The sequence below is a fragment of the Garra rufa genome, chromosome 22 (assembly GCF_049309525.1).
Source record: "Garra rufa chromosome 22, GarRuf1.0, whole genome shotgun sequence".
NCBI classification, from domain to species: Eukaryota; Metazoa; Chordata; class Actinopteri; order Cypriniformes; family Cyprinidae; genus Garra; species Garra rufa.
In genome coordinates this window covers 22,547,753-22,571,525 of record NC_133382.1, presented here as the reverse complement: position 1 = coordinate 22,571,525, position 23,773 = coordinate 22,547,753, and the positions used below count along the sequence as shown (strand labels likewise).

Below are 23,773 nucleotides of genomic sequence, written 5' to 3'. Positions count from 1 at the left end.
GATGACTGCAATCTTTTTGACGTGAAGTGCTGTTGGTTTGTTTGCATGCGAGTTGACTTACTGCTCTTTGATTTTGTTGGCAGCGGTACGTCCCACATCACGTGTGTGCATTTGTGATTTGCAGCCGTGCCACAAGTACATGCTGGCTTTTGGGATGTTCAGGAGGATCAACGAAGTGCGAGACCGTAAGCTGCTGCAGTGGCACACAACCTCTAGCAGATGGCCCTCTATGGGTTTCTCTCCTCGGATACAGTATAAGCGCCAGTCATCTGCAAAAATAGGGGAAATCGAGTTTAAAATGAGATTTTCATGATGTATATATTTTGATTTATCTATTATATCTAAGGAAAAATTACATAAAATAACATAAAATAACAGTCTGTGGTAAAGTCAGCAATAAAGATTACTTTGTGCATTCTCTTCCTCCTCTTCTCTCTTTCCAGCATGAACAATCATTCCTCCATTGAAGCACTGTAAGAAACAAGGAGGCTCCTTTCCCTGTTGTACTTGGACCTGCAAAACAAGCATCATGTTTTTACAAAAGACTTTTCAAATAAAGTTCATATTAGAATACTTCTTGAAGGACCATGTGACACTGAAGACTGATCTATGATGGAAGAGTACACATCAGCAGAGCCAAACAAGGTGGTGAGTACATTATCTTTGAATTTTTGTTCTGAAAGTGAACTACTACTTTAATAATAAAAGTTTTAAAGTATAAGATGAACCATAGTGAGTACCTGAGCACCTCTCTCCTCATCCAGCTCTACAGTCATCAGTGCTGAGGTTCCCTTCTCACTCACAGTGGAGTTGCGACCCTGCCAGAAAAAATAACAACATTTCTCCTTCCCGGGACCGATGATCCGCTCTGAATGCAGTCTCTTGCCAACTGTACACAAAAGCAGAGAGTTTTGGATCATGGTCAAACATCATGTGAAGCACTGTATCTTAAGGTTTCACAAAGTTAAAATAAGTGAGCAGCACAGGTGGTTTAATTTAAATAAAAAGGTGAAAAGGTGCAAATAAAGTGTCTAGTGCATTTAATTATTATTTTAATTAATTTGTTTTTTCAGTTTTAGCTAATTTAGTGCTTAAACTTATTTTAGTTCATCACCAGTGCACCTGTTTAAGTTTTTCCAACTTAAATTTATATTTTAGTTCAATTACTGATTTTGTTTTTTTTATACATTAATAACATATTCTGTCTGTAACCTCAATTCTGATGGCTGGCAGGTATGCATTAAACAGTTCAATGCAGAGGTAGTTCCAAGTCAGTTTAATCATGGTTCTATATTAATGCGCTGCTTTCATTAACACGCAAAAACATCACTTGCACACACAGAAAGAAAGAGAGCGCTGCACATACAGAAACATTTAGGAACACAGAAACTTGTCAACCCTGCCCTGGCAGTTTTATTTTATAAAACAGCTTAAATACTTTTACATTAGATTCCTCAGGAATTGCTGTTTTTGAAGCAACTAAACTCACAGCTTTATTGTTTAGAGAGCGAAGCGCAGTCATAGGTAATTCACACACGCAACTGTCATCTCTCTCGATCGATTGCTAATTAATTCTAGCTAGCTGTGCATCCGTTTCATATATTAGTTGACAAAAACAACATTACTATGCACACCTTCAACATACAACTCACCTGCTGTGCTGATCATGTACTTCCATTTGACCACGTATGTGTCCCCTTCATGAAACTGACCAATGCTTTGTTTGGGTAGACGACTAGAACAAACAGGAGAGACAGTGTTTGTATATAAAACCTTATTAATTTATTAGTCTTAACAAATAAATGATCCATCCTACCTGTAGTCAAACTCCAGAATGTGCCAGACATCAACAGACAATGTGCTGATCTCAAAATTACGCCCCTCGTCACCTTCAACCAATCCATAACCTCGTCCAACATCGAACCCATCCAGAACGGTCTTGACTGGCGTCCGTACAGTCGTCAACATCAGTGATGCATTGTACGGTCGACATTCCCCACTTCGATGCTCCTAAAAAAATTAACCAACAGATATTTCAAGTTTTGCAACATTTTGAAATATATGTGACCCTGGATTACAAAACCAGTCATAAGGGTCAATTTTTTTAAATTGAGATTTATACATCACAAATTAATAAACTTTCCACTGATGTATGGTTTGTTAGGATAGGACAATATTTGGCTGAGGCAACTATTTGAAAATCTGGAATCTAAGGGGGGAAAAAAAAAAAAAATCTAAATATTGAGACAATTGCTCTTATATTTGTCCAAATTAAGTTCTAAGCAATGCATATTACAAATCAAAAATTAAGTTTTGATATATTTATGGTAGGAAATGTACAAAATATCTTCATATCTTTACTTAAAGGTTGTATCAGCGATTTCTAGCCTGAAACATAAAGTGTCAAATTCAGCTGACCTTTCATCACGATCCACTCGCTGCCTGCTCCATAAATTGTCTGTGAAAAAACCGCGTCTCTGTGGTCAGCATAGGGTCCGAGATATGCCAAAAAAACAATCGGCACTACCAACCTTTCCACACATAAACAAACAGTGTTCCAACCAATCAGCGTCAGGGGTTTGGTGTTGTGGACTTTCCTACTGGTGCTGGGATGTGAGGGAGGCGGAGCGAAAGTCCACAACACCAAACCCCTGACGCTGATTGGTTGGAACACTGTTTGTTTATCTGTGGAAAGGTTGGTAGTGCCGATTGTTTTTTTGGCATATCTCGGACCCTAGGCTGACCAGAGAGACGCGGTTTTTTCACAGACAATTTATGGGGCAGGCAGCGAGCGGATCGTGAAGAAAGGTCAGCTGAAATTGACACTTTATGTTTTAGGCTAGAAATCGCTGATACAACCTTTAATATCCTAATGATTTTTGGCCTAATGATTTTTGGCATAAAAGAAAAATATATAATTTTGACTCATACAATGTATTTTTGGCTATTGCTACAAATAAACCTGTGCAACTTAAGACTAGTTTTGTGGTCCAGGGTCACATATTCCAAAGTATCTAATTCTAATTTAGGAGCTTATTTTGTGCAAGTCTACCTGGTTTTCAACAACATGCGAGTCGCCATTCTTCTTAGTGGATTTCTTGGCGTCACACCAGTCCAAAAACTTCTCTTTAAAAAGAATAGTCTCATTGTGCTGAGTTAACCTGCCAAACACAGCCCAGTCTGGTCGTCCCTGGCCTTTCCTATGAATAACAGATTCAGAAAAGACAACAATTGTTTTAATTTCATACACATTATATACAAATCTGTATATAACTTCATAAGAACAGAACAAAACAAAACTGAGATGCAAACACAGCACTCATTTATTTTAGGAGTGACGCACCAGGTCTCAGAAATTCTGCTGGCAACCCAAGTCTGTTTATGAACACTGAAATACTAAGCTACTGTTTTGACAGCTGTAGTAAGTTAAGCAACAGTAGCATACTTCTGACCTGAAAGGCCTCTGTGAATGAGCTTTAAAAGGTCACAAGTGCCAAAACTTGATCTATGATGGAAGAGTACACATCAGCAGAGCCAAACATACTCCGCTCTGAATTGTACCTGGGTATAAGTGCGTTGCATTCTCCAGGGTCCAGAGGATTAATATCACAGTTGGTGTAGTCAAAGGTGCCATTCCACAAGTGCTTTGCCAGCTGAAAAGCAACTTTTCTCTGTGCCAGCGTCACCTCCTTACCATGCCATACGTAGACCTCGCTGCCAAAATCAAACACCAGCACCTAGATGGCAAACAAGAATAAAAAGTTAGTTTTAACTTGAATTTGCCTTACTTTAGTTAACATTATATAGTGTTTAGCAGAGATTTTTGTATACATCTCACAATTCTTTATTTTTTTTTCATTTTAAGATATAAACTCGCAATTCTGAGAGATTGAGTCAGAATTGTGTGCCAAACTCACAATTGTGAGTTATAAAGTTAGAAATGCAAGATGAAATCTAAAATCTGACTTTTTTCACAAAATTGCATGATATAAACTTGCAATTGCGAGTTACAGTGAGAATTGAGAGACTAATGTGCAATTCTGAGAAATAAAGTCAGAATTTCTCACAATTCTAAATTTTCTCATAATTGCTAGTTTACATCTTGCAATTGTGACTTTTTTCTCAGAATTGTGAGTTTCTTTCTTGCAATTCTGATGTTATAAAATGCAATTGCGAGTTAAGTCAGAATTATGAGATATAAACTCACAATTCTGAGAACATATCAGTCATTTCTCACAATTGCAAATTTATACCCCAGAATTCTGGAAAAAAAAAGAAGTCAGAAACGTGTGAAAAAAAGTCACGAATTATAAGATACAAACTTGCATTTGCAAGAAAAAAGTCAGAATCGTGAGTTCTTATCCTGCAATTCTTACTTTATTTCTCGCAATTGCAAGTTTGTCTTCTAATTCTGAGAAAAATTAATTGAATGGCAAGATAGAATGGCTTTTGCGAGAAAATGTCTCAATTCTGACTTAACTCGAAATTGCATAACATCAGAATTGCGAGACATTTTCTCGCAAAAGCCAGTTTGTATCTTGCCATTCAATTCATTTGGTGAGATATATTGCAGAAAAAAAGTCAGAACTGTGTGAAAAAGTCAGAATTGCGAGATACAAACTTTTTCCCAATGAATTGTTCGAAAAAAGTTAGAATTGCGAAAAAAAATAATTAGAATTGCAAGATACAAAGTCACTTTTGCAAGAAAATTTCTCGCAATTCTGACATTGTTCTGAATTGTGAGATATATTGCGAGATACAAACTTGCATTTGCGAGAAAAAAGTCAGAATTGTGAGTTCTTATCTCGCAATTCTCACTTGATTGCTTGCAACTGCGAGCTTATGTCTCCCATTTTGGAAGAAAAAAAGTCAGAACTGCAAGATACAAACTCGCTTTTGTGAGAAAATGCAATTGCGAGTTAAGTTAGAATTATGAGATATATTGCAGAAAAAAAGTCAGAACTGTGTGGAAAAAAGTCAGAATTGTGATATAAACTCGCTTTTTGTTAGAAAATATCTTAAAAATATCTCAATTGTTACTTTATAACTAAATAAATAAAAAAGTAGTATTTTCAAGTACTTCTTTAGGGTTCAGCATGGAGCAGCGAGGCACTCGACCCCAGTAGTCATCATCAGGAACAAGTTTGTCCTCCAAGAGCTTGTAGATGCAGTTGGTTTCTACAACCGCACTCTCATAAAACTCATCTGCTTCCGGAGTGCCAGCGCCTGTAGGTGCGTAAAGGCAGGGACTGTTAAAAGGCCATTAAACTTCTCAGACATCAGCATATTATGCTGTACAAAAACACAGATGTTCAAACACTTTTCCTTTAGCAGAAGAAATTACAGATTAGCTTACCCTGATAACTGGCTTGGCCACCAAGAAGCTTCCAAAACTCTTTGGCAGCATGAGTGTGAGTGTTGGCACCTTCCTCGATGGTCTCCACATACGAAGATCTGCATCCCAGATCATGCTTGGTCTGAATGAACGCAGCTAACTCTGCGGCCTGCATGATTGAAGATACAAACTCTTAATTTTTATTTGCACCACAAATAGACAATGTAATATAATATAACATAGATCTCTGTTCCCCTCACTTCCCCTCATGTACAGAAATACACATACAGTCAAACCATGAATTTGGTTTCACACAGTTTAACCCTCGAGTTTTAGTCATATTTTATTACCATTTTCTAAACTACATCTAATAAACTGTTATAATGTGAGAAATTTTGTCTGAATAAATTTTGGCTTAACTGTAATTAATTTGTGATTATCAAGATGAATTTGTTCTGACACAGTCTAACACTTGTGTTCTTGTCATATTTTATTACTATTTTCTAAACTAAAGCAAATAAGCTGTCATGTGTGAGAAATTGGCTGTATGTATGTTGTATGCTCACTTCATTATTCAACTGAAAAAAAAAAAAAAACTTTTCCATCTTTTTAAGACAATGAGCATTTTATCATTGGTGAGATGTAGGTCAAACTCTGAGTTCAATGACCTACAGTCCAGATTGAACAATAATAGAAAGTTGTGTGTGAGAGATAGACACACAAGCTTTTACAATTCACCTCCTGCTTCCTCTACAACAAGACATTTCCTTTGTGGTTAATTCTGTTTACTTCCTGCACGTGGGGGGCTCACCAACATATGAATAGTACAGAAAACACCAAGGCTGACTACAGGATATGACAGATTTAAATGTAACAAAAAGAGCTGCAAAACAATTAGTTGCGATTAATCGATATATGCATATGCATACTATAGGTGCGTGTACTGTGTATATTTATTATTCATTATGTGTATATATAAATACACACACATGTATATATATTAAAAAATATTTGTATGTATTATATATATTTTTATGCAAATAAATCTTATAAATCCAACATATTTTCCTTAACACTGCCTTTCAAAAGTTTGGTAACAGTAAGACTTGTAATGTTTTTTAAATAAGTCTCTTACACTCATCAAGACTGATTTTATTTGATCAAAAATACCGGAAAAAAAAACAGTGACACTGCAAAATGTTATTACAATATAAAATAATGGTTTCTATTTTAATATACATTAAAATATTTGTCTGTGATGCAAAGCTGAATTTTCATCAGCCATTACTCCGGTCTTCAGTGTTACATGATCCTTCAGATTTTTCTAATATGCCGATTTATTGTTAGAATGATATATTTGATATGATATATTTTTCTGAAACCTGTGATACTTTTTTCAGGATTCTTTGATGAATAAAAAGTTAAAAAGATGAATCGTTTTATCAATTTAACACATCCTTGCTGAATAAAAGTAATAATTTCTTTCCAAAAAAGAAATAATGAAAACTTTTGAACAGTAGTGTATGTTGTTTGAAATAAATGCTGTTCTTTTTATCTTTTTATTCATGAAAGATTCCTGAAAAAAACACATGTTCCAAAAAGATATTAAGCAACACAACTATTTCCAGCACTGATAATAAATCAGCATATTAGAATGATTTCTGAAGGATCATGTGACACTAAACACAGGAGCAATAATGCTGAAAAATTCAGCTTTGATCACATAAATATATTAGATTTGAAATGTATATTAAAATAGAAGAACGTTGTTTTATATCGTAATAATATTTCACAATTAAATAAAAAAATTTCTGTATTTTGGATCAAATAAACACAGCCTTGATGTGTGTATTTATATGCATAATAAATATACACAGAACACACACATGCAAACAAACTTTTATTTTAAATCGATTAATCGCGACTAATCGTTTGCAGCTCTAATCAAAATCCTGAGACCAAAAAGAACAAAACTTTTTATATTGGATGGCTAAAACAAACATCTTTCACTAATAGCCAGTGTTAGTTTAGTATTACTAATATACAATAACACTGTCTTTTCATCTAATTTAAATTTTTTTTTTTAGTTTATGTTAAGTTTAAATTTTGATACGTGCTTTCGTCATTTTATTATTATTTTAGTATTTACATTTTGCCTTGATAATTAAATGAAAATCTAATATTTAGATTTTAAGCTTCAATTTTTAATAATTTTAATTAACAATAAAACCCCTGCTAACAGCTGGTTACTAAATGATGCTAAAGCGAACGCGTGATGTGCGTTTGTTGGTACATGTAGCAGAACACACTCACTTTGGCCTTCTCAATGACATTCGCAAATTCTCCGATCCAGATGAAGCAATGACGGGGTGTGATCAAAAGGAAGCAGTCACCACTGTTCAGGGAGGAAGCTCTGGGCTCAACCAGTCTGGTCTGAACATGCCGTCGACCTGATTAAAATGCACAGAGAAATTAGGACAGTATCAATGTGAGTCACATGCAGAACCCCTGAAGTCAGGATCAAAACCACAAGTGATTTGAATTGACTGTATAGCTTTATCTTGACTGCTTTTTAAACTCAGAAGACAACTATGTTATGATATAATGCATGACAATAACGCTACGTTGTACTTAAATAAAAAGTGCACTGAAAACAGTTCCTGCAAAAGTTGTTGTTGGACTGCTCATGTGTTGTTCTCTTCATTACGCCTATCTGGCCTCTTTCTCTGTTTTTATCGAGGGTAGAATGTTGTTTTGGTAATATGCATGTAGGGTTAGATTGAGAGGGACGCCTTATGAGGAATTGGTATCCACAGCCCTTACAACAGCAGTCCCCATAACAAAAGCAGCAGGTCTCATGCAAGATGGGTTCTCCCTCCCACTTTTAAGTAAACATCATCTTTTATGGCTGTCTCACTGCCAAATAAGTATTCTCTCTACAAAAACACATAGATACAGCATACTCTATATGGCTAGCTGCTAATCAGAGACTATCAATCTTCATTTGAAACATAGTTGTGAATACAGCTTTGCCCAAACAAGGTCAGAATGTTGGACGATAAATATTGTTGACCAGCTGAGCCATCTGTAAACAGAGCCCTCTTCCCTATCATTGAGCTGAAATATCGTGTATCACAAACAGCTGTTGTCACTGTCACTCACCTTTGACCTGAATGAGCATGAGTTTTTTATAGGGCATGGCACTGTTGTTGGAACTCTGCTCGGATGCATTCACACTTCGCAGACTCACACTGCTGAAGTTCTCCTTACTGGCCAATCCAGCAAGAGCAACCTCAGAGAAACCGCTGTTCTTATTCACTATGAAAGAAGAGAGAGACAGTTTGGGTGGTTTGTTTAAAGAGGATCAAATGCAAAATTAACTGGTTGCATATAAATGTGTCTTAGCAGTGGATAAAAAAAATCCATTCCATCTTTTTTTTAATCCCCAAAAAACCTAAACAAGTAAATTATCAAGCCGTTTCGATTTTCTTAGCAGTATGACGTCATATTGCTCAAGCCCCGCCCATGGTCTCTGATGGACTACTCCGTATTAGCATATTCTCGCACTCAGTCAGTTGTACGTTGTCCGCCCTTTTGTCCGCACTCGAGTAGCTGTAGCGACAACAATCTCTCGTAAGCAAAGCAGGTGTTTTGTAGTTGGATGTAAAATTTTGCACCACCGAATACACATAAAAAAATTAGAAGAAAGGGGTGGAATGAGCAGTAGCTCATTATCGTGTAAAGACACATGAACAGCTGTTTTTGACAAGGTAAAAAGAGGTTTCACATGACCACTGCAGACATTTCATAAAGTCCATAAAGAATCATATCAACTTGTGGAAAATGGGCATCTGATGTCCCCTTTAAGGCCAGAGACGCAAAAATGATTCAGTGAGTCACTTGAATCCTTGTGTAGAATTTTTTCTACAAAAAAAGGTGTCTAGTTAAACTGAAACTGACTGAAATACAGTTCCAACACAGAACTATAATTATAAACGTGTGACTAAAATGTGCATATTTAAAGAAAACAGGTTCATAAACTAAGACTAGACTAATTCAATCACTCACTCTTTTCCTGTTTCATCCTCTTGCTCTCCAGAAGGCCGATATTCAGTCTCTGTTCTGTGTACTCGTGTCTGATGTCCTCCCGAACTGCTAGCATTTTCAAGGGGTTTTTTGATGACTGAACATTTCTGGTGGGCCGCACTGAACGCTTGTGCTGCACCATGTCTGAGGTCAACCTAAAAAATAAATAAATAAATAAATAAATTTTAGCCTCGTTTATTTGTCAAGCTGTATATAAACAAATGAACATTCTAAAACACAAAATATGGCTGACTGCACACAGCACAAATTGCTACACAATATTTCTTTACCTAGGCAGCTGCACTCCAAAAATGTCATCAAAATCATCATTGATTTCCACCCTGCTAGTGATCTTGGCCATATCCTCTGTGTGTCGATAAAACTTATCGAAGATCTCATCATCTACAGTCATGACCTCTTTAACAGACTTCTCTGTGACTGCAATCGTGGACTCCTGAAGTCCTGCAACTAAGAAATGAACAAGAAAACATACATCAAGTATCAACTGAATAAAATATTAAAGATAATTAACGCAAAAAGGAACATTCTGTCATTAATTACTCACCCATGCCATTTCAAACCCTTAAGACCTTCATTCAATCAATCAAATTAAGATATTTTTTGATGAAATCACAGAGCTCCTTGAGCCTACATAGACAGCAATGCAACTGAAATGTTTAATGGCCCAGAAATGTAGTAGAGACATAAATAAAATAGTCCATGTGACAATAGTGGTTCAACCATAATGTTGTGAAGCTATGATAAGTAAATGGTCAGAAAGCTCTCAGATTTCATCAAAAATATCTTAATTTGTGCTCCGAAGATGGACAACGCTTTTACAGGTTAGGAACACGACGGTAAGTAATTAATGACAGAATTGTCATTTTTGGGTGAACTATCCCTTTAAGTTGATATAGATATATTTTCATTATATATTTTTTAATCACACTCACCTTTACTATTAAGCCGACCAAGGAATGACTCCAACTTTTCCAGCTTCTTATCTGACTCCAGCTTCATGTCCTGTCTTACTTCAATCTCTACTTAAGAAAATACAGCAGTGATATAACCTTATGTATGCATATATGACAAAGTAGATAGAGGACAGAAAATACCATAGGAAAAAAGGGTGAGAGGGACCAAGAAAATGACAAGTGGGACTTGAGTGTGAGTACAGTATTCTCACCTTCGTGTGGCTTTGAGATGGTATGAGAGGTATTCTTGTTTTTAGAGGACGAAGGGGACAGCACTGGATTTGTGAGAACAGTAGGGGCCGCTAGACCTGGGAGAGAGAGAAAAAGAGGAGAAAATTTCGTAAACTGCATTCAATCTGTTTCACTGCTGTGAAGTACTATGTGCATTTTTCACTTACCTTTTTTAACCATACGGCCAGCCACTGTAAACTGAGTGGAGTCATTGGATGCTCCATAACCTTTGACCTTCCAGGCATCCTCCTGTGCAGTAATGAGCTGCTTGCGCTCCCGAATAGACATCTCTATTCGCTCAAGCCGCTGAGTCTCCACCACCTCATTTCCCATTTTCTGAGATAACAAAGGAGAAAAAAAATTAAGCATTTAGATCACTGTCAGAGTAAAACACATTCTCACACTTTAATTGAAATAGCTTTTTAATCATTTTCTAAAAGTGATGCTTTGTTAAGAAACAACACAATCTCAAAAGATTTAGCCAAAAAGTATACACATTTAGCCACTGTTTCCTAACATTAACCTGGAAACAAATCAAAAGCATTTGAAATACACTAAATATTTATGTCATCAAACTAGCTAGTTATTGACTCCAAAAAAACACACCAAAGATGACACCAAGAAACACTTAACATACATACGTTCACATACATTACAACAAGTCTTATTGTTGTGTTATGGAGGAATAGTGGATGTGTGTTTGGGGGTAAGAGGCACCTTCCGTCTCCAGGGGTGACGCTCATCCACCTGCACGGGCAGGGGGGTAGCCTTCACACGGAGGGAAGAGCAGGAAAACAGATGGGAAGAAAGAGGGATGAGAAAAGAATGGAAAGAAATGATAAAGGTGAGAGGATGCATCCTAGACTAAAAAGGATCCTATTAATAGATTTAGGAAAGTGATTCTTCACCGCACCGCTGACCTGTTACTCCTTTTGTAGTTTTACAGTCGAACACTGTTGTCTTACAATTGACCCTTCACAGGGAGTTTGATTGGCTCGCATTTTGAGCAATTATAACTTGTCCGACAAACAAACCAGGCAGGCGAGTAAATTAACTTCAGCAGACTTGAATTTGAAAAATGGCATGTATTGAGTTTTCCATGGCTGAAACAAGACACCTTTTGATGTTAAATCATGTTTATTTTGTGCTATAACTAGAAGCGGAAGAGATGATCGGTTCACGTACTGCTGGAACTAAGTCACCATATTGATCTGTCACAGCCGCAAAATGGTATTTACCGTTTCAATTTCTGACAAAATGACAAATTTGAAAGCTGAGGCTTTGTTTAATGCCAAAAATAACCTGCTCTGTCTTGTCTGTTGGTGCACTGTCAGTTTCCTTTTTGTGCCGCTATGTGTTTTTTACTGCGTGAAAACATGAGTGGCCTGGGAGCGTCAAGGCTTGTCGGACATAGCAACAGTAACAAAGAGGGATGGAGTCTTTGTGAAGGGTCAGTTATATAGGTTTGTATGCATCAAATCAGTTGGTCAAGATAATGAAGATGTTTTTTAATACAGGCCTAAAATTTTTAAGCTTTAAGTGAAGTGTACAAAATGTATAAAAAGTTACAAAGTTATTTAAAGTTTAAGAGTTTTCCAAGAGTAGCTCCATGGAAGAAGACGAGAAATTGCCAGGATGACAACAACAAGGCAGTAGAGAGAGCTTATGAAAATAATAAAAGCCTTACAGATTAGTAAAAAAGAATATATGTAATATATAGTAGTCAACATTTGAAGTGGATCAAAACCTTTAATCAAAGTTGTTCTAAAAGCAAAACAATACCCATTCTCGTCTTAGGACAACATTTTTGATCCACTTCAATTGTGGACTACTGTATACTTCATATAATATAAAATAGTCAGTGAAATAGTTATAACTGTTTACTTCTAAGAAAAAAAAATGTTTACACTTATAAGTTAAAAAAAGTAAATGTTCCCAGAAGTCAGTAGTTTTTCCTTTCTTTTTTTTTTTTTTACTACTTTTTGTTTTGCTAGCATTTGTGTTCATTATTTCATGTTGTGTTCATTATTTCATGTTTCATGTAATGATAACAACACTGGTAAAATAAACAGGCAATGAAATGCCATCTGTTTGTTTTTGTATGGTGGATGTCTGTTTTTTAAACCATAAATTTAGTATTTAGTATGATGTAGAAATTCAAAATGGAAAAAAGGACAAAATTATTAGTGGTCAAGAGAAGAGGCCAGCTTGTCAGTATCGGAGGACGGAATGAGAAGAAATGTTTACATTGGTTGTTCTTGCTCACCTTGGGGAGGATTGCTATTTGATCCAGTGGTTCAGAGGCACATGAAAAGGAGGAGGAAAAGACAGGATCCTACAGACAAGACAGAGGGGAAACAAGACAAAAGATGGAGACACATAAAAAAAAGCAGAAGGAGATGAAGACAGAGTCTAGGGACAGACAGCAGGCAGGTGACATTAGACTAGTAAAATATCACCTCTAAATAGCCACATGACCCCTAGACAAGATAAAGTAATTTACTAGAATGCTATGGTCAAATCTAGAGTTCAACACACAATCACCAGCCTTGTACAACCACCCAAATCTAAATGTCGAAATATCTCTCCAAACTGTATGATGTCAATCAAGTAGTTTCAAGAGAAATCCCAATAGAGTACTGGAATTTAATAAATTAGTGGACAGATGCAGTACTGTACAGTTGGTCAAGTTTACACCCCCTTTTAGAATCTGCAAAATGTTAATTACTTGACCAAACTAAGAGGGATCATACAAAATGCACGGTATTGTTTATTTAGTACTGACCTGAATAACATATTTCACAAAAAAGTTTACATATAGTCCACAAGAGAAAATAATAGTTGAATTTATAAAAATTACCCTGTTCAAAAGTTTACATTCCTTTGAATCTTAATACGGTGTTGTTACCTGAATGATGATCCACAGCTGTGTTTTTTTTTTTTTTTTTTTTTGGTTTAGTGATAGTTGTTCATGAGTCCCACAAATTCTTTGTTTTTCCAGCATGTTTGTGTATTTGAACCCTTACCAACAATGACTACGATTTTGAGATCCATCTTTTCACAGTGAGGACAACTGAGGGACTATGCAACTATTACAGAAGGGTCAAATGTTCACTGATGCTCCAGAAGGAAAAACTAAGCATTAAGAGCTGGGGAGTGAACACTTTTGAACAGAATGGATATGTACAGTCGTGGCCAAAAGTTTTGAGAATGACACAAATATTAGTTTTCAAAAAGCTCTCAATCAACTTCTGGGCCAAATCCTGACTGATAGCAACCCATTCTTTCATAATCACTTCTTGGAGTCTGTCAGAATTAGTGGGATTTTGTTTGTCCACCCGCCTCTTAAGATCTGGGGAGTTTCCAGGCCATGGACCCAAAATGTCAACGTTTTGGTCCCCGAGCCACTTAGTTATCACTTTTGCCTTATGGCACGGTGCTCCATCGTGCTGGAAAATGCATTGTTCTTCACCAAACTGTTGTTGGATTGTTGGAAGAAGTTGCTGTTGGAGGGTGTTTTGGTACCATTCTTTATTCATGGCTGTGTTTTTGGGCAAAATTGTGAGTGAGCCCACTCCCTTGGATGAGAAGCAACCCCACACATGAATGGTCTCAGGATGCTTTACTGTTGGCATGACATAGGACTGATGGTAGCGCTCACCTTTTCTTCTCCGGACAAGCCTTTTTCCAGATGCCCCAAACAATCGGAAAGAGGCTTCATCTGAGAATATGACTTTGCCCCAGTCCTCAGCAGTCCATTCGCCATACTTTTTGCAGAAGATCAATCTGTCCCTGATGTTTTTTTTTTGGAGAGAAGTGGCTTCTTTGCTGCCCTTCTTGACACCAGGCCATCTTCCAAAAGTCTTGGCCTCACTGTGCGTACAGATGCGCTCACACCTGCCTGCTGCCATTCCTGAGCAAGCTCTGCACTGGTGGCACTCTGATCCCGCAGCTGAATCCTCTTTAGGAGACGATCCTGGCGCTTGCTGGACTTTCTTGGATGCCCTGAAGCCTTCTTAACAATGCAGTGGAAAGTTTTTTTCGGGATTAAGTTCATTTTCATGGCAAAGAAGGACTATGCAATTCATCTGATCACTCTTCATAACATTCTGGAGTATATGCAAATTGCTATTATAAAAACTTAACCAGAAACTTTTCCAATTTCCAATATTTATGTAATTCTCAAAACTTTTGGCCACGACTGTATACATTTTCTTTTAATTTAGTACTGCCCTTCATAGGCTACAGAAGATGGTTAAATGTTTCCTAGAAGACAAAAGTTAAATTTACCTTGATCATCAAATTCAAAAACCTGTGGATCATTCAGGTAGCAACAGTATTAAAAATCAAGTGTAAGTAAACTTTTGAACTGGGTCATTTTATATACTAAATAAACAATAACATGCATTTTGTTCGATCCCTCTTATTAACATTTTTCAGATTCTGAAAGGGGATGTCTTTTTTTTTTTACCTCAACTGTAATAAATTCATTCATTGTCATTAATTGATACTGTCCCTGAGGAGGCACATCAATAACAACAAAAACACTCAATTTAGAAACCGAAAGCCTGTAGCCTATTAGAGTGGTTGAACAAGCCAAATAATACCACACCATAACCGTAAAATCACCATTAGGCAAAATGACAAAACCACCACAATAAAATATAATAGAAAATACATTTTGACATTGCAGAACTCATACCATCACCATGGTAGCAATGTGAGAGCAACAAGCAAATCAAAAAAACACCACAAGCAACTGGGTAATCCTGAGATCTGAAACACCATGATAGCACACTGACGTCACCATCATTACAAGGATTAAACACAAAATCAAAAGCATAACCCTTGTACACTGGCAACACCCGTGCTAAGCCTGTTAGCACAGTGGCTAACAGCCTTACCCAAAGTTGATCAGACACGGCAAAGTCATCTATCATCATCCCATCATCCTAGAAAAAGGGGTAAAATGAACAGGCAAGAAAAGACCCCCCTAATAAAAGCCTCAGATACTAAACCTTAAATCTGGTTACTGAAGAATAAATATTCATTATGCAGTCTGAAGATGCTACTGTGTTCATTCTAATAATAAAGTAACTAGGACTGTGATTCTCAATATTATTAAAACATATTGATACATACAGCCGAGATAAATGGTTTATCAATAAGAAAAAATATAGATCCAGGACCTGGTTATCAGTTGTTGATGGATTTTTCATCATGAAATTTGAATTTCATGCCAACTTTCATGCTGATGGAAAGCAGAATCTTTTACAGAATTTGTGACAGCTAAACCTGATCTGCCAGATCGTCAGATGAGCATTGGCTCTAATGATAGCAAATTTATAATTCTGAACTTTGTGATAAGTGATGTTATAAATAAAATCACATTACAGCACTTATGCAACCTAAAGATATCAAAACCCTGCAGTGAAGTGACTGAAACATTCTTCAGAATAAATCCAAACAGAGAAAGGCATGTGAAACCTCACCACATCCCCCACCGCTCTAGAAAATTAGTATCAAGCATGCAAAGTTTTGAAACAGGTTTTATTATAATAAATTATATTATAATAAAAATACACATGCAGTAAAGAAGTGGACTAGCAGAAAGACACAGATTATGCAGGTTAAGAACACATACTGTATCAAACATACAAATAATCCAGGACCCTTTGCTATAAAAATAATGTACACATTCATGATGATCTACTAGCCCTAGCACAAACACAACAGCATAGACAGCACCTGTTATTTCTCAAGGACTAAGGCCTAACTTTCTTTTCTTTTTTTGTTGTCAGCCACAATAAATTAAGGGTGCATAAATTAGCAGTCTAATTTGGTCATTTCCATTCATGATCAACAATCACACTACCATGTTTAAAAGGATAGTTCACCCAAAAAGGAACACTCAATCTTTAATTACTCACCCTCATCTTGTTCCAAACCCCTTAGACCTTCGTTCATCTTCAGAGCACAAATTAAAATATTTTTAATGACATCCGAGAGCTATCTGAACCTGCATAGACAGCAACATAATTTCACTAAGCTACAAGAATACTTTGTGCGCAAAGAAACCAAAAATAACAACTTTATTCAACAATACTTCTTCTCCAAGTCACCGTTCTCCGCCATTATTAAGAGTACCAAGACGCAGGAGAATTGTTGAAGTTATTCTTGTATCTTCGTAAAATTACGGTTGAACCACTGATGTCTGTCTAACATTTCAGATACATTGCGGTCTATGGAAGGTCAGAAAGCTCGCAGATTTGATCAAAAATATCTTAATTTGTGTTCCAAAGATGAATGAAGGTCTTACAGATTTGGAAAGATGTGAGGGTGAGTAATTAATGACAGAATTTTCATTTTTGGGTGAACTGTCCCTTTAAAATAAATAGTTTGCTCTAAGCAAACCTGTCTGCCATAGAGATTGTGTGCAGATTAGAGCTCTTGAGTTGAGTTTCACACAGCAGCAAAAGTGACCCATGCACACCACAAAAACATGCAAACAGAAAGGACAGAATAAAGTGAAATGATACAAGGTGAGAAAACAACGGATAGCACACACCCTTCTCTGTTTTGAGTTACTCAACTGCAGAAAGGCTAATTCTAAACTGAAATGCTGAACTATGCAACTATTAAATCACAAAATCAACCAGTTGCATGATATTTGCTCTGCAACAATCTGAGCTGATAATACAAGATCTTACAAGATATCGAACACAACAGCTGTTCAATACACACCGTTTACAAAATTAGTCAATGCATCATGACCTTTGACCTGTATGGTCAGGTGAAACAGTTCATGGTTCAGAGGTTACCTTCTTCTTGAAGCTCTGCTCCACTTCCCATAGCTGGGCGTGTCTTTCAGACACAGCAACCTTCACCACATCCTGTTTTTTATTTATCCTGTTCCTCCAGTCATCCTCTCCACTCTTCTTCAACTGTGCCAGCCTGCAAGAAGACAGAATCATGTGTCATTAATTCTTAAATGACTGAGGTAATGATAAAGTTTCTTTGTGCACAAAAAGTATTCTTGTAGCTTCATAACATTTTATCGATGTCCTTATGACCTTTCTGGGCCTTATACTTGTATTGCATTTGTGCTAGTTTTGGGCTAGTTTTGTGCTCCAGGGTCACATATATGCAGATGAGTGGTTTCATTACGCCATTAAACAATTTAACCAGCTTGCGTCAGCTTGCTTCCTATGGCAGCAGACAGATGCTCATCGGTTACACAATACTTTGATCACAAACCGGATAACAGCAGTACAGCTCTGACAAAACTAAACATAAACCAATCAATGCAAATAAAGATCTACAGAGTCATACACAATAAAGAGTTACACTGAACTAAAATATGCAACATTCAGTAAGTTTCTTTCTAATATCCACCTCCATCTGTGTGTGTGCTGTCAGACCACAACACAAAGATGCAGTCAGATGGCACGAAGACATAACCGCAACATCATTACCATTGACAACAACCTAGCTTATAGTCAAAAATGTTGTATAAGGACTTAATGTATCTAATACGTTCATTTCTAATGCAATTCTCTCAAGTTAAATGAAAAGAACAATGCAACTTATTCAAATGACATGTATTCAAAAGACACACAGTGCAACCTACTTTCCCCAAATAGTCAAAGTGGAACACACACACACACACACACACACACACACACACACACACGTTTGTTTTTGTGAATTGTGGGGACATTTCCATAGACGTAATGGTTTTTATACTGTACAAACGATATTTGCTATCACCCTACACCTTCCCTACACCTAAACCTAGCCCTCACAGGAGACTGTGCATATCTTTACATTCTCAAAAAACATATTCTGTATGATTTATAAGCCTTTTGAAAAGTGGGGACATGGACAATGTCCTCATAAGTCACCCTCTCCTTGTAATACCTATGTCATACCCATGTTATTACACAAATTTGTGTCCTAATATGTCACAAAAACAAACACACACACACACACACACACACACACACACACACACACACACACACAGACACACACACACAGACACACACACACACAGACACACACACACACACACACACATACGCACACACACACAGAAAAGTCTGAGGCAGCCTCATTTTATACAATTTACAATTTCTATACAAAGGAAAACACAAACATGACATTTTGCTGACTTCCTTTCACATCACCATATCACAAACTCTTCAAAGATGGCATTTTGTATATTACATATATTCATACTTTCAAACACTCACCTCTCTTTGATGGACATCTGTCTGGCAGACATGATGTCTGAGAGTTTGTCCCCCTCCTCTGTTTTAAAGTTACTCTCCTGCTCTTCTTCTATCCAGCTGTCCTCTGAGAAGTGTCCGGCAGACTCTGCGTGCGTTTGTGCGTGTGTATGCTGTGCGAGAGAGCCGCTCCGTAAAGAGGATGAGCCCTGTGATACAGCTGCCGCTGCACGTACTGCGGCTGTGTGCACAGGAAGATCTGTTAAACACAGACACAGGAAAGGGTTTCAGCAGCCCCAGTGATACAATCAATAACAGCTCAGTGACAGGCGGAGCCAACACAGACACATACACATACACATGCATAGAAACACAGCCAAACTCTCTCACACACACACACACACACACACAGTCCTGTCAGGAGTGGATGTTCACTTGAGCATGTGAATACACACATGGTACAACTGTGATGAATATGTAAGAAGTGCTACACAGGAAATGAGTGTCAGTTTCTAAGCATAAAAGAAAGCTTTGTTGCTCACACTGTGGCCGTGTGGCTTAGACAGACAGCTTTCTGTCTCTTTAAATGGGGAGAAGTTTAAAGCCACCAGCCTGAATGGCAGACACAAAACAGGAAGACCCTACAGAACAGACGCACATAATATCCTATCCACCCCTATCTTTTTGTAAAGTCACTGATAACATCATAAAGCCATCACTGATAAAACACACAGTGCATGACTGTGTAAATTGTAGAGAATGATAGTGTGCAATGAACATATAATAATATATGATATCATTTCAATGCTGTTTCAGTGCTGAAAAAACAACATCTATTATCGTTAATCTTACAATGTTACAAAAATGTAACAGCTGCTTTTTACAGGATTCTCTAATGAACAGAAAATAAATGTTTTTACTGTTACATTTGCATTAATCAAGACTAATGCATTCTTGCTTAATAAAAGTATTCATTTCTTGGAGAAAAAAAAAACATCTTACTGACTTTAAAATTGCTTGGAAGCTTGGCAGTATAAATTATTTAAAATGATATCGGATAGATTTAGCATATTTAGCAAATATCCCATGACAGCTATGACCTGACCTCTATCCCAGGGGCTTTCTTCTATTCCAGAGGCTCATCTTACCCTAACAGTGAGGCAAAATTAAATTTAAACTAAATAAGCAACTGCATCCATCTAATTTTCCTAATAATAAAATGTATTGGATGATACATCACCAACCTGTAACTGCACTGCATATGAGTAAATATATACAGTTGAGGTCAAAAGTTTACATGCACCTTGCAGAACCTGCAAAATTTAAATTATTTTACCAAAATAGGAGGGATCATACAAAATGCATGTTATTTGGTTATCTAGTACTGATCTAAATAAGATATTTCACATAAAAGACATTTACATATAAAAGTTATAAAAAAAAATAGTTCAAAACCATGTTCAAGTGTTTACATACGCTTAATTCTTGTGTGAATACTGTGTTGTTACCTGAATGATCCACAGCTGTTTTTTTTTTTTTTTGTTTAGTGATAGTTGTTCATGAGTTTGTTCTGAACAGTTAAACTGCTTGCTGTTCTTCAGAAAAAATCCTTCAGGTAACACAAATTCTTTTTTTCCATCATTTTTGCGATTTGAACCCTTTCTAACAACGACTGTATGATTTTGAGATCCTTCTTTTCACACTGAAGACAACTGAGGCAATTCTATGCAACTATTAGAGAAGGTTCAAACGCTCACTGATGCTTTAGAGGGAAAAACTGAAAGCCGAGGGGTGAAAACTTTTTGAATTTGAAAATCAGGGTAAATTTATTTTCCCTTCCGAAAACATCTTTGATAGCTTCTGCAAGGCAGTACTAAATGAAAATATGATATATAGGCAAAATAAGAAAAATGTACACATCTTCATTCTGTTAATGCATCGTTTTTCTTTCTGAAGCCTCAGTGAGCGTTTGAACCTTCTGTAATAGTTGCATAAGAGTCAAAATCACAGTCATTGTTGGAAAGGGTTCAAATACACAGAAATGTTGAAACACCAAAGACTTTGTGGGACTTGATGGATTTTCCTGAAGAACAGCGGGCAGTTTAACTCAGGACAAACAAGGGACTCATGAACAACTATCACCAAAAAAAAAAAAAAAACACAGCTGTGGATCATTCAGGTAACAACAGTATTAAGAATCAAGAGTATGTAATCTTTTGAACGGGGTCACTTTTATAAATGTAACTATTATTTTCTCTTGTGGACTATATGTAAACATCTTTTATGTGAAATATCTTATTCAGGTCAATCCTAAATAAAAAAAATAACATGCATTTTGTATTATTCTTCTTATTTTGGTAAAATAATTAACATTTTGCAGATTCTGCAAAGTCTGTAAACTTTTGACTTCAGCTATATTAGTAAATGCACACTGTTCTTACAGAGTATCTTGTCCTATTAACTAGGAAAAGCAAACAAGACCAAAGTTAAATTAAAAACAACTTTACCTTGAAGTACAAGCCAACTAAAACATTTCTAGAAAACAAACCAACAAACAAACATTCATATTTCTCTACCTGACATGGCTGTTGACTTGTGTTCTCCATCTGTTTCTGAAAGGTCTTGAGGGGTCACCAGAGCCTCATTGTGCCCTTTATACTCCTCCCAGTCTCTGGCTGGTTGAGCGAGTGGTGTTTGTTTCATGCTCTCTGGAGAGGGGAGCTTTCTTTTCCCCATGTTCAACACCAGCTTTTCTCCTTGGGCCATGGAGGATACATCTGGAATCTGATGTGTCTGGAACTCTTGGGCAGGTTGAGGGCAGTGAGGTGGGGAGAGGGTTTGCTCATAATATGAAGGGCCAGATACATTAGGCATGGTCAGGTGGATGTCACCAGCATGTTCAGTGGAAACAGTTGAGGATCTCAGGGCTGAGGTAGAGGTGGACGCAAAACGAGCTCCACCTGCAGGCTGCAGCTACAAGAGGAGAATAAAAGAGAAGGATGGAAAAGGTAGAAAGGGAAGGATGGAAGATTTGAGAGTGAACAGTATGAGAAAGATAAGGGGGAGGGATGAGATGAGAACAAAAAGTGAGTCAGCATGGGCAGGAAACAGCACATTCATCAACATTTCATCAGCAGACACACGTCAATCATGCCGACTAATCAGAGGCTGACTTAGTGCGTTTCCTGTAGCTGAAAGGCAAGCATCAAATCAGCCAATAACAAAACCATTCACGAAGCCATGCCCTTTATATACTGAACCCGACTGTTCCTATCATGCCCTCAGAAACAGAGACTCTGAGTCACAGACACGATTAATTAAATTGACACTACTGTGTCAGCAGGGCTGTAGGCAGAGCTGCGGTGTACATCCATAATAAGATCATTGATTTCCAAATAAAGCAAGCATTCAGCACTGACACATTTCTCCTAAAACACTCAAAAACTCCCACTCATTCATTAGGGAGTCTTCATAGACAAAAGCACAGAATTTTTGCAATGACAACCACAGAACCATAACCAACTTTCCTTAGAAAAATGCTTGATCACAATGCATGGAGTGTGACAATTACCGGTAAATATTCATATAATAGAAATTATAGAAAACAACAATAATGAAAAGGGGTGGGCAGTATGTGGGAAATGTTATTTAAAAGCAAAAGTGTCTTATAAAAATAAAAACAAATAAACACTCCTAATTTTTTTTAAAGGGATAGACCTTCGTTCGTATTTGGAGCACAAATTAAGATATCTCTGATGAAATCCTAGAGCTTTCTGACCCTGCATAGACAGCAATGCAACTGACAAGTTCAAGGCCCAGAAAAGTAGTAACGTCCATGTGACATCAGTGGTTCATCCGTAATTTTATAAAGTAACAAGAATACTTTTTGTGCGCAAAGAAAACAAAAATAATGACTTTATCCAACAATTTCTTCTTTTTCGTGTCAGCTGACGTGCGTTAACAAGAATAGCACAACATGGACCATTTTATTGATGTCTTTACAACCTTTCTGACCCTTAAACACGGTAATTACATTGCTGTATATGCAGGGTCAGAAAACTCTTTGATTTCATAACAAATGTCTTAATTTGTGTTCTGAAGATGAACAAAGGTCTTACGGGTTTGGAATGGTATGAGGGTGAGTAATTACTGACAGAATAAAATTTTTGGGTGAGCTATCCCTTAAATAACATTTTGCATTATGGCACAGTTAGGTTTGTTGGGTCGTATTGCCTTCTCATCACAAGCAATGACCTTAGAGTTTTCAATCAGGCTGAGACTCGTTCAGGTAACGTCAGAACGATTGTTTTTGTAACAGCATGTTTGCTGTGTTCATATATGCCTAGACAAATCAAACTAAGAGAGAAAACATGGCAGGTTCCAAAACAAATGCTCCAAATAAGCCAGGTGCGAGAAAACCAATAGTAATATAAAAATGGGCTACATTAAAAGTTTACCCCATAAAAGCCCATAGTGATTAGAAAGAAGAAGGAAGTCAAGAGATTCCAGCCTGTATTTTCACAATTCTTCCATGCTTCGTCATTCTCTGATCACAGAAAGCAAAACACACTACAGAAAATTTCTTTGCACAGTAACCTAGCAGTAATGATGTTTATACATAAAACACAATAAACAGTCAAAACATAGTTTCTGTTAAAGGATTAGTTCACTTTCAGAATAAAAATTTCCAGATAATTTACTCACCCCCACGTCATTCAAGATGTTCATGTTTTTCTTCCTTCAGTCGAAAAGAAATGAAGGTTTTTGAGGAAAACATTTCAGGATTTTTCTCCATATAGTGGACTTCAATAGAGATCAATGGGTTGAAAGTCCAAATTGCAGTTTCAATGAAGCTTAAAAGGGCTCTACACACTGCCAGCCGAGGAATAAGGGTCTTATTTACCGAAATGATTTGC

At 36.9% G+C, this 23,773-nt stretch overlaps 1 protein-coding gene across 13 annotated transcripts in view; it reads right to left on the bottom strand.

Moving 5' to 3' along the window:
• svila (supervillin a) overlaps positions 1–23,773 on the bottom strand; it is a 63,753-nt gene that overhangs the window by 5,367 nt on the left and 34,613 nt on the right. For 8 of the 13 annotated variants that reach the window (XR_012341365.1, XM_073827738.1, XM_073827742.1 and 5 more), the window contains 22 exons: positions 21,434–21,830; positions 18,882–19,116; positions 17,448–17,580; positions 15,531–15,578; positions 12,893–12,961; positions 11,344–11,394; positions 10,794–10,962; positions 10,608–10,703; positions 10,375–10,461; positions 9,712–9,889; positions 9,404–9,576; positions 8,498–8,653; positions 7,649–7,785; positions 5,357–5,504; positions 5,081–5,226; positions 3,562–3,737; positions 3,053–3,200; positions 1,817–2,010; positions 1,653–1,735; positions 741–889; positions 408–513; positions 62–269 (listed from right to left, as the gene is read on the bottom strand). Coding sequence is in view for 12 of the 13 variants with exons in the window: in XM_073827738.1 (XP_073683839.1) it covers positions 62–269; positions 408–513; positions 741–889; positions 1,653–1,735; positions 1,817–2,010; positions 3,053–3,200; positions 3,562–3,737; positions 5,081–5,226; positions 5,357–5,504; positions 7,649–7,785; positions 8,498–8,653; positions 9,404–9,576; positions 9,712–9,889; positions 10,375–10,461; positions 10,608–10,703; positions 10,794–10,962; positions 11,344–11,394; positions 12,893–12,961; positions 15,531–15,578; positions 17,448–17,580; positions 18,882–19,116; positions 21,434–21,830 (3,287 nt within the window). In the remaining variant the exon portion in view is untranslated. The remainder of the gene's footprint in view (positions 1–61; positions 270–407; positions 514–740; positions 890–1,652; positions 1,736–1,816; positions 2,011–3,052; positions 3,201–3,561; positions 3,738–5,080; positions 5,227–5,356; positions 5,505–7,648; positions 7,786–8,497; positions 8,654–9,403; positions 9,577–9,711; positions 9,890–10,374; positions 10,462–10,607; positions 10,704–10,793; positions 10,963–11,343; positions 11,395–12,892; positions 12,962–15,530; positions 15,579–17,447; positions 17,581–18,881; positions 19,117–21,433; positions 21,831–23,773) is intronic. The other 5 variants (XM_073827741.1, XM_073827748.1, XM_073827740.1 and 2 more) reach the window with 4 other exon arrangements.